Source organism: Ochotona princeps, chromosome 14 (genome assembly GCF_030435755.1).
Source record: "Ochotona princeps isolate mOchPri1 chromosome 14, mOchPri1.hap1, whole genome shotgun sequence".
NCBI classification, from domain to species: Eukaryota; Metazoa; Chordata; class Mammalia; order Lagomorpha; family Ochotonidae; genus Ochotona; species Ochotona princeps.
In genome coordinates, this window is record NC_080845.1 from 37,441,324 (window position 1) to 37,453,100 (window position 11,777).

The 11,777-nt window shown below is 35.2% G+C and overlaps 1 protein-coding gene across 3 annotated transcripts in view; it reads right to left on the reverse strand.

Moving 5' to 3' along the window:
• The window catches only part of IFT74 (intraflagellar transport 74), a 76,721-nt gene that overhangs the window by 26,877 nt on the left and 38,067 nt on the right, over window positions 1-11,777 (reverse strand). For all 3 annotated transcript variants that reach the window (XM_058672481.1, XM_058672480.1, XM_058672482.1), the window contains 5 exons: window positions 10,567-10,705; window positions 9,749-9,811; window positions 6,014-6,157; window positions 4,453-4,493; window positions 2,666-2,745 (listed from right to left, as the gene is read on the reverse strand). In XM_058672481.1, the coding sequence (XP_058528464.1) occupies window positions 2,666-2,745; window positions 4,453-4,493; window positions 6,014-6,157; window positions 9,749-9,811; window positions 10,567-10,705 (467 nt within the window). The remainder of the gene's footprint in view (window positions 1-2,665; window positions 2,746-4,452; window positions 4,494-6,013; window positions 6,158-9,748; window positions 9,812-10,566; window positions 10,706-11,777) is intronic.

Consider the following 11,777-nt stretch of genomic DNA (forward strand, 5'->3'; position numbering starts at 1 on the left):
AAGGACAAACACACAGCAACTAACTTTAGCATAATATGGTCAATGTGGAATTTTTTCATGCACAATGCTCTGATAACACTGAGGGATGGTTACTCACTTTCCCAACTCAGAAACAGGCTAGGAAAGAAATTAGTTTTTGGTAAATAGGAGGTACAGTACCAAAGAAAGATTTTAAAAGGAAATGAATTTTAGTGAGGGAAGTAACAGGGAAAAACCATTCAGCAGAAGGAGTAAAACACAGCAGGGGAAGATGTTGGGGCAGACAATCTGCCGTATGACAGAGGAGGTGAGAGGTGGGGTACACAAGTAGATAATTAGACTATAAGGGAAGCTGATGATACAGAGGCCATACCATAGATGGCTAGTAGGACATGCAATTTAAAAAATTGTACACCATGGGGAATCAAGATGATACAGGATCACATTACATAAGATACTCTGTTAGCATTACAGCAGAGAATCAAAGGGGGCAAGGCTGGTGGTGGGGAGACCAGTTAGGAGGCTACTACAATAGTTCAGACAAGAATAACAAGGTCCTGAACTAACAAGTAACCTTCTAACAAGTAACCTTCTAACAAAACCCCTTGTGATGGCGAACCAACAATCTATGATGATCACAATAAAGCAGAATACAAGTTAAATGCAAATATGTATATATAAAAACTAATGTGTATATGAGTATGTACACACACGTATACATATTTATATATCAGATATGCACGTACATAAAAATTGTTTTCCCACTACTACATAGCATTATATTTTAAACTTTTCCACATTAATATAAAAGGATAATGGATAGAAAACAAAAATGAAAATGCAAGCTAAACTTCAAACTATCACAAATATCATAGAGGTAATAATTAATAATAAACTGCACTAAAATATTTTATTTCAGTGAAAAGAAGTTAGGATGGAGAAATTATTTAGGATGTATCCTATACAGTATCTGAATTCAAAAACATTTGATTTTGCAGAGTAGTTTAAATATATTCATAAAACTGCAGAATATTAAATCCACATAAATTAAAAACAATGAAATAATTTAGGAAAGAAAGCAACATGGTCCAAAATACCAAATTCAGTTAAACAGAAGAAGAAAGTTGAAGACATTTATTGTATATAACATGGTGAGTAGTTAACAACAGCAGTATATTCTTAAAAACGACTGAGAGCGTATTTTCAGTGTTCCAATCATTAAAATGATAAACATATAACGTATTGCACATGTAATTAGCTTGATGATTCACTCCATCAGGTACACGTATTTCAAACTATTATGTTGTGCACAATAAATACATACCAATTGTTAATGAAAACAAGAAATTCATTTCAAAAAGAAAATAACATGACTTTAGTTTTATCATGAGCCTACCTCAGAATGCATGCCATATAATATTCATAAATCTAAATGAAATGGGATCATTATATTTATTTTGTAGATGAGAAAACCAAAACTTAGGCAAGCTTACTTACCTAAAAACTGAACTTAAATTCTGGTGGTAGATGACTAATTTAAAGCCATTAGTTGTTAAATGTAAACAAAAATAAGTAAGAACTTACAAAAAACATTTTTATGTTGTAACTGTAGCACTTTCAGGTGAAGTTTAGATCAACAGATTTTGGAGTCAAAAGATCATTGTTTAAATCTATTTGCTCTTTAGTAGTGGTGAAATTTGACTAAGTTATGCAACCTCTTTAGCCTCAACATCTATGAAGAGGGTGAACAAAGCTTCAGAGGTTTTTTGTAAAGATTGTAAAGTGCCCAGTCCAGGTAAGAAATTAATTCATAGCAGCTAACAATACTACTCAAAAATCAAGTTCAAATAAAATTGGTAAAATATCACTAAAATTGAAGTAAACAATTTAGACATAGATCAGCCTTTCCTGGTTCTATGAATAGTTCCTTAGCCATGATAGATACATATACATTTATTGTTTATATCATACCTAACTCATAAAGACATAGTCAATTCTTGATTTACAAAATATACTATCTGTGATTAAAGTGCACCATGAGGAAACTTATTAGGTGGGTGCTGGTTGCCAACTACGATAATCAATCTCCTCCCTCTACTACACATAACATCGTATTCCTCAAAACGTCCATTTTCTCAGAGCCTAAGCCCCCTAGACGCTCTGGTCCTTGCACTGATTCTTCAAAACCTTTTGCGAGGGAAAGTAGGAGAGAACACCAGAATTAATCAGTGTTTCCCAACCTATTACTAGACCCTTCTCTGGAACTAATTCCTTCTGGGTCATATGTGAGTTTTAGGACTTGATCCCTATCATCTCCAACTTTACCCAACTACCCTGGATTATTAATAGACATCCATTTTAAGAAAGTATGACTTGGGCATCTAAAATAACTGTAAATTGCCTAACTTCATTTAAAACAAACTTCTTGACAACATCAAATAAATACTTATCATTATGTAATATATTCAAGTTATTCCAAATATTTGGTTAATTTAAACAATTTTAATGTAGTATTTTAAATAATTATAAAATATATATGTTTGGTACATAACTTAGAAAATTTTAATATCAAAAATTAAATGATAAACTTCAGAAAAACAGCCAATGAGATCCTAGTTAATATTGCACCAATATTTCTGAGTATCTGGTAATCTAGATTTTAAAATATATATATCAGAAATGTTACCTTGGTGTTCCTCTAAATCCATATCAAGTTGTCTAATTTCTTCATTAAACTGGTTTATTTTTTCTTTTATATCTGTTAACCTGTTGAAAATGTTATTTAATAAATTTATGAAGACAACACAGAAACGCCTAATGATTTTCAGAACATTTTTTTCAAGGCTGCATAAGCAAAATCCAGAAATAATATATTCTATGTTGAGGACAAAACAAAAAAGTCCTTTCCAGATAGTCTTCAAACTACATATTTAGAGTACAAGTGTATTTGGGGACAGATCACCCAACTTTAACAACAGAACATCTTTCATCGTCTTTTGAGTTTGACTGCAATATTAAAGAAGTCTTTAGCAACCTTCTTATACTGGCTTGTATAACTAGACCCAAATAGTAGAACACACACAAAAAAAATCTATGACTAATGGAAGTTGATACAGGTTAAAACATTACCACAAAGTGGTTATACCTTCTACAAAGCTAATAATCAAAGAAACATGTACTTTCTAAAGCTAATAATTAAGAAAATACAGCACTGGCATAGGATCAATTTCTATATCCATCAGCTAGAAACAGGAATCCACAAATAATTCTGTAAGTCTGTAGTCAATGGATTTTGAACCATTTTCAAAATTTCTGCAAATCATAACTCATAAACAAATTGTATCTAGAACATGCAAAGGACTCTCATAATTCAATAATAAAAAGAGCCTACTTCAAAAATTAGGCAAATTATCTGAATAAACATTTCTCTAGAGGAGATATATAAAGTATATATAAAGTATTTATATGTATATATAAAGAATACGTGTGTGTGAGTGTGTGTGTGTATAAAGTGCCAATAAGCACAGGAAAAGAAGCTCAACATCATTAGCCTAAGGGAAATGCAACTCAAAACCAACAGGATAAAACAAAACACCCATGAAGATGGCTTGAAGGAAAAAAGACAATAAGCATTAGTGAGGATGTGGACAAGGAGAATTCTCATATCCTGCCACCAGAATGTAAAATGGTACTGCTGCCTTAGAAAAGAGTCTGGCAATTCCCCCAAGAGTTACAAAGGAGCCAGAAACTCCATTCCTAAGAATATACACACAAAAATAAAGCCAAAGGGTATATCTAAACAAAAAGTTGTACATGGATGTTCATACCAGCAAGTTTCTCAACAGTCAAAATACAGAAGCACAAGAAATGCTCACCAAGTGGTGAATGCATAAATAAAACGTGGTCTATACACACAATGTGATATTTTGACAATGAAAAGAAACTTTAATACATGCTACAACACAGATGACATTAACAACATTACGCTAAGCAAAAACATTTGGATACATAAGATCATGCATGTACTGTCTGATTCCTTTTACATGCAATATTCAGAATAAGCCAACCCAGAGGCATAAAGCCGACTGAGCTGGGAAACGGGTCAGCAAGCAGATGACTAGAGGGTATGGGATTTCACACTTTGCTTTTGTTTTTTAACTGAACTGTTCTAAAATTGATATGGGTGACAGTCACACAACTCCGTGAACATAGTAAAGATCTCTGGAGTACAGACTTTAAACATGTGAATTATGGTAAAATCATATCTTCAGTATTTAAAAAAAAAACAATTGTACTATGATTGGTTCTTACTTAAATACCCAGGGAAATATTTAAAGATTGTATGTTAAATGTCAACATTATCAACACAAACCACAGAAATTTTACCTATAATAATACACAAGTCCCTTTAGTTTAAGAATATAATTTAAGATGAGAAATGAATGCAAAACATCATAGTATCAACATACTTACTGCCTCTCCATGCTGGCTATTTCCTGATTATCCTCCTTAACCTATAAAAATATAAAAAGAAAATACTCTTTCAAGAATAATTACTACTAGACTATCTTGAAGAGAATTTCCTTCTCAAGTATGTTGTACTAAACATCAACCTCATTTTTTAAAACCTGTTTATTAGAAGTCCACCTTTAAAATTAAGGGTACCATTCCTAAGCAACTCTTCAGAGAGTCCTTCCTCCTTTTCAAAGGACAGGTGCAACAGATACATCCTCATCTCTCCACCACGCGCCATCAGCTTAACACATCTGCACATCTGAATGCTGATCATCACCTAGGATTTCTGAGATGGCTCCCTCCATCCTTCCAAGATGGCGCTGCAAGAGTCAGCAAGCCCAATTTCATCTGGATTTTAGATAATGAATAACTTTCAGGGTTATTCTAACATATATGATTGTTCTAAAAGATTACTCATTGCCTATCTAAAATTTAACAAGCCAAACTGTGTTTTACCTGGCAGTCCCACCCTACATCCTCTCTCCCTTCTTTGGTTCTATTGATTTTTTTTCCAAGAAAATGAAGAACTTTTAGATTTTAATAACTTTCTGGAATGATGCTAATACTTAAATAGTCCCTGATCTCTAAGATTCTTCCATACTCAGCGGATTCAGCGTAAGAGTACAGAGGAGCTCCTGACTCGAGTCCAAATACACAGGTAGGTCTCTCCAGTGACAGAGTGTTTCAGAATAAACATGCTGTCCATAACTGAGTTAAACTGAAGACTGCTTAGGGATAAAAAGAAACCTACTGAACACATGTGACCCCACTTTGTGCTGTATTGTAATTCCATAGGACACTTGAACTCCACTCCCTTCTTGAGGCACTCGCAATAACATCAGAACTCATTAGCCTAGAGATACTTCATTTTGTGCATACAAGGCCCGAAACAAAAAACATAATGCATCTTTTAAAAAGATTAACTAAATATTAAATTACCAATAGAGTTTTATGTTTTCCTAATAACTATCTAAACATGAAAAATGGTCAAAAATGTACAAAGATTATGTAAAATCAAGATTAGACCCCAAAAATAGTTTCTCAAGAAAATAACTTTTCAGGTCCGTGCAGCATCCTAGCAGCTAATGTCCTTACCTTGAATGCACCAGGATGCCATGCCAGTTCTAATCCCGGCAGCTCCACTTCCCATCCAGCTCCCTGCTTGTGGCCTGGGAAAGCAGTCGAGGACAGCCCAAAGCCTTGGGACCCTGCACCCGCGTGGGAGACCCAGAAGAGGCTCCTGGCTTCAGATCAGCACAACTCTTCCTCTCTCTCTCTCTCTCTCTCTCTCTCTCTATATATATATATATATATATATATATATCTAACTTTGCAATAAAAATAAGTAAATCTTAAAAAAAAAAAGTAAAGAACTTTTCTCTAAACTTTCCTAATCAAGTATTAATTGATATAAGCTTATCCAGGTTTTTTTAAGATAAAAACATTTAAATTCCTAGTCCCTAAATAAAATGAATCAAATATTTAGCAAACTCTGACAAGCAAGCATGTTTTTTCCTACTTGTTTAAGTAATCTCTCTCTCTCTTCCATCGGCGAACCCATGCTCTTGTCTTCTGCAATCATTTGATCTCGATGGCATTCCAGCTCATAAAGTTTTTCATGCAATAATACAGCATCCTGTTTTACCTGGGAGTGTGCTATTTCCTAAAGGGAACAAAAAGGGAAAAATTAAGGTGTTAAAATTTTTTTTTCTCAAATAAGTTTCAGTTTATAAGGATAAAATTACCAGCACCATGTTTTTATTTTATTTTTTTTTTTTCAGGATATAAAATTATTTTATTTTTGTTCCCAGGCCACTATCAAAAAACAAAGTTTTCTCAGGGAACTTTGCCCTTTGCTCTTTTTTTTTTTTTTTTTTCCCCCTTTTTTTTTTTTTTTATTATTTAACTTCATTAATTACATTGTATTATGTGACACAGTTACATAGATACTTGGGTTCTCCCACCCCTCCCCAAACCCTCCCACCATGGTGGATTCCTCCACCTTGTTGCATAACAACAGCTCAAGTTCAGTTGAGATTCCCCCATTGCAAGCATACACCAAACATAGAGTCCAGCATCTTATTGTCCAATCAAGTTCAACGTCTTCTTAGGTATACCCTCTCTGGTCTGAAGACAGAGCTAGCAGAGTATTATCCCAGTCAATTGAAAGCTCCATCATACCATCAGCAAAAATTTACATCATTATGGAATTAATTGACATAGTAATGAGTAACCAACATGTTGAAAGTAAATGCGAGTTCCCAGCCACCTTCTGTGACCACCTCACCTATACTTCAATTTAGTTTATACACAACATATAACATTCAAAACATAACATGTTATACATAACATCATATCATCTTAAATTAAGGCAAACATGTGGTATTTAACCTTTTGTGATTGGCTCATTTCCCTTAGCATTATGGTTTCCAGTTTGGCCCATTTGGCCACAAAGAACTGCATTTTGTTTTTTTTAATAGCTGAGTAGTATTCCATGGAGTAGATGAACCATAGCTTTCTTATCCAATCCTCTGTTGATGGGCATTTTGGTTGCTTCCATGTTTTTGCAATTACTGATTGTGCTGCTATGAGCATAGGAGTGCATGTTGGTTTCTCATGAAACAAGTGTTCTGGATATATTCCTAGGAGTGCTATTGCTGGATCATACGGTATGTTGAATTTGAGTTGTTTGAATATTCTCCATACTGATTTCCATAGAGGCTGTACCAGCCTTCAGCCCCACCAGCAGTGGAGTAGGGATCCCTTTTCCCCGCAACCTCGCCAACAAGTGTTGTTGGTGCTTTTATTCATGTGGGCCAGTCTTACTGGCGTTAGGTGGTACCTCATTGATGTTTTAATTTGGATTTCCCTTATTGCCAGGGAACTTGAGCATTTTTTCATATGTTTATTTGCCATTTGGGTTTGTTCCTTTGTGAAGTGTTTGCCCATTTCCCGTGCCCATTTCTTGAGTGGCTTGTTTGTTTTGACATTTTGGTTGTTTTGTAGCTCTTTGTATATTCTGGAGATCAGCCCTCTATCACCTATGTCGTGTGCAAAGATCTTCTCCCATTCTGTGGGTTGCCTTTTTACTTTGTTGATTGTTTCTCTAGCTGTACAGAAGCTTCTTAGTTTGATGAGGTCCCAATTGTTTATTTTGGTCTTGATTTCTACTGCATTTGGAGTCTTTTTTAGGAAGTGAGGGCCTACCCCTAAGTGTTCCAGTGTGTTTCCAACATTTTCTTCCAAAAGTTTGAAGGTTTCTGGATGTAGGTTTAGATCTGTTATCCATTTAGATCTGATCTTAGTGTATAGTGAGAGATGTGGATCTATTTTTTTGTTTCTGCAGGCTATTAACCAGTTGTCCCAACAGCATTTATTGAACAGACCTTCCCATTTGCCTGGATTGTCGTTTGTCTTTTTGTCAAAGATTATTTGGCTGTATCTGTGTGGGTTTCCTTCTGGTGTTTCTATTCTGCTCCATTGATCTTCCTCTCTATCTTTGTGCCAGTACCACGCTGTTTTGATAACCACAGCACCATGTTTTTAAAAGGCTATATTGTTTTCTAGTTTTGACAGTGATTTTATTTTTATTTGAAAGGAGGAGTTACAGAGAAAGAAGGGGAGACAAAAAGACCTTCTATCTGCTAGTTCACTCCCCAAATGACCCCGATGGCCAGAACGGAGCTATGTCATGTTTAGAAAATAAAATAAACTGAGACTGCCAACTTCTTGTGAATCTTACACTGAAAATAGGTTATTAAATATACAGATATATTTTTATTCTTTGGGTTAATACTGTGCTTGTAGTATGAATGAGTACCAAGGATATTAGGAACTTATATGTATCATTTTTTTAAAGATTTATTAATTTTTATTTGAAAGGCAGAGTTACAGAGGGAGAAGGAGAGGTGGAAAGATCTTCCATCTGCTGGTTCATATCCCAAATGACCACAGCAGCTGGAGCTGAGGTGATCCAAAGCCAGAAGCCAGGAGCCTCTTCCAAGTCTCCCACATGAATGCAGGGAACCAAGGACTTAAGCCATGCTCCACTGCTTTCCCAGGCAGTATCAGGGCACTCGATTGGAAGTGGAACATCCAGGACACAATCCTGCACCCACATGGGCTGTTGGTGCCACAGACATATATGCCACGGCACAACCCCTTGACGCAACATCTTTAAATATAAATATCTATGAGCCAGTGCAGAGGCACAGAAGATACTCATCTGCCCTATAAAATACAGAATATCTCTACCAACAGGAGGAAAAAGAAAAATATCAGTGTTTTGTACAACTTTAACCATTATGTCCTATTCAAAGGCAAAAGCAGTGATATGTATGAGATATTTTCTCATGAATAAGTCATACAGTAGTTTCCACAATGTTATAGATTGAATTGTATCACCACAAGAAACAGATTGTAGTCCTAACCTTATAAACTCATGAATCCGACCTATCACTAAGCAGACTTGGCTCCCTGCCACACATGGTACTCACAAGAACCTGGCCTAGATCTGGCTGCCATGAGCATGTGGGGAGTGAACCAGTGCAGAGATCTCTGTCTGTCTCTTGCTGTTACTCTTTCAAATAAAAATGTAAAGAAAATGTTTTAAAAGGAGCCAGATATTTGGTGCCATGATGTCATTGGGAACACCAGCATTCCATGTCAGAGTCGGTGGTTCAAGTCCCAATTACTCTGCTTCCAATCCAGCCTCCTGCTAACTCACGTCCTGGGAGGCAGCGGATGATGGCTCAAGTACCTGGGTCCCTGATATTCATGTGGAAGGCCTGGACTGCATTTCACGCTTCTGGCTTTGGCCTTTCCCATTCCCAACCATTGCAGGCATTTGGGAAGTAAACCAAAGATCCTTAGTTCTCTCCCTTTATATAAAAACAAATGAAATTTTAAATAAATAAGAAAAAAATACAAGCTTTAAAATCCTTAAAATGATAGACTAAACCTCTTCCCCTCTTTATTTGATATTAGTCTCTTAGACAGGTATCTTTAAACTGTTGTTAGGTTTTGCATTTCCTACCAGGGCAGAAGGACTTCTATAGGATAGGTGCTTAGTAATTTAGTATCTTTCCAAACCAAGTAATCTTTGTGGTCCAGAATAGGAAGAAAAAATTTTTGAACTCCCCTGTTCATAAATACTTAATAAATATGCTCCTGAATGAGATCCATTCATAAATTTAGCTAAATTATCTTTCACAGCTGAGTAACTAAAGGACCCTTATTTGACTGTATACTTAACAGTTTCCAGGCTCTCTTTTTTCATGTTCAGTGAATCCAGTTGTTGTTGAAGTGTATCTAATTCCTAGGAAAAAGAGCAAACATAAATACAAAATACACTGAGAAAAATTCACCTCCCCAGTTCTCAACATTTTAAATACATATATGGCAAAGGAAACTGTATAAACATCTTCAATTGAAAGGCTTTATTTTGATGTGAATTTATTAATATTTCATTATCTTTTTTCCTGTCAATTTCTTCAGTTATTTGTATAAACCTTGTCACGTATCTTCATATCCTTCAAGTTTATCAAAAGTAGCTATACCTTGTCACAGTTTATCATTTCTGTGTACATTTCTGAGAACATTAAATACCAAAAGCTTTCAAATTAATGCCATTTTTTAAAGTTTTAATTTTTAACCATGTTTTCTTCTTTTTGTCTACTTTCTTTTAGAGTCAAGGTCTACAGAACACACACTAACACACACACATGCGTGCACACAAACGCGTAAAATGGTTCAAATCTAGGACAAAACTGTTAGACTGAACAAGATTAACCAAAATTTGGTAGTATATTAGCATTTCCCAGGAGCAGTAGGAGAGACCTGTTTGGCAGTCAGGACTCCAGCAGGACTCACATGGGATACCGGCATTGCGGATTACAGTTGAAACCACTGAACCACAGTTCCTTCACCTCCACTTTTTTAAAGAGACTTCTCAAGTTTAAAAGTCCCTAAGAAGCAACTGAAAATCTTGCTCAAATGTAAACTGACTAGTAACTGTAATCAAACTCTCTGGACATGATGGGAGCCAGCAGACCTGGTTGTAATTTATATTACCTGCAACAATTTGTCATTTGTGGTTTTCATTTCTATGTATTTGACTTGTTTTTCAGGAGACATATCCTTGATAATGCCATCTGCTGCTTGTTTTTCTTGTTCAATTTCTTCTTCTACACTTCGAATTTGTTTTTCTTTCCTGAAAACAAAAGCATGCAGTATCTTATGACCATACTGAAGAAAAAAAGCATCACATAATTTTGTCCAGGTAATGGCCTCAACTTAATAGGGAACTTAAATAATATTCAAGCACAGTACATGGCAGCAAAGTCCCTACATTTATACAAAAGAAGCAAACTTCTATTTGAGTTGAATAAAATCTGGTGAAGTCATTACAGAGTTGTATATATTCCTCCTCCAGATTCTTCCTTACTTTCCTTTTTAGTTTAGTAAGATAACACAAAAGTTATCACAAGAAATCCCTCAGGGTTTGTACCCATGAGGATGTATTTATATTTTCTGCTACTACATTCCACAATGACAAAATAATGGTTAATCATCCTTTAGCAACAGAATTCGTTGAACAAATGGACTCTTGTATGGCAGACTGCCAGGTAAATGATATAAAGCAATGCAACTTGGAGTAAGCTGAAGAACAGCAGAGCAGTACGACTTCTAAAATAATTGTATAACTTTAGGTTAATAATAAGCTCTACTTTAAGTGTTCAATCACTGCTTTAATTAAAATGAGTGTTTGACTAAAATTCATGGAATTATTAAGAAACAGGTTTTTTTTCTTATGATAACAAGAAATGTCACTTATTTGTTATGCAAGGTCAACTATCTATAGAGGAAATTTCAGTTAAAAAAAAGTGAAACACCACTTACGTAAGTATGTCAAGATTTACATAAAAAACCTTGAATGAACATAAATATTCAATCTAAATATCAATTAATTTCTTAGATTTCAAAATCTCGTTAATTTCTGACTTGATTTTTCACCCACAGAAAGCTCTTTCACAACTGCTAGCTATCCCTTGTAGATTCATTTATTTCCCACACACTTCCTACATCCTTTTTTTAAAAAAAAAGAAAAAAAGATATTTTATTTCTTTGAAAGGTAGATTTGGAGATATGGAGTGAGGGAGAGAAGCAAAGAGAATCTTCCACCATTGGTACACACCACAAATGTCCACAATAGCCAGGGCTGGCCGAGTCCACAACTAGCAGCCAAGAGCTTCTCCTGGGTCTCCCACAATGACTTGGGCTAT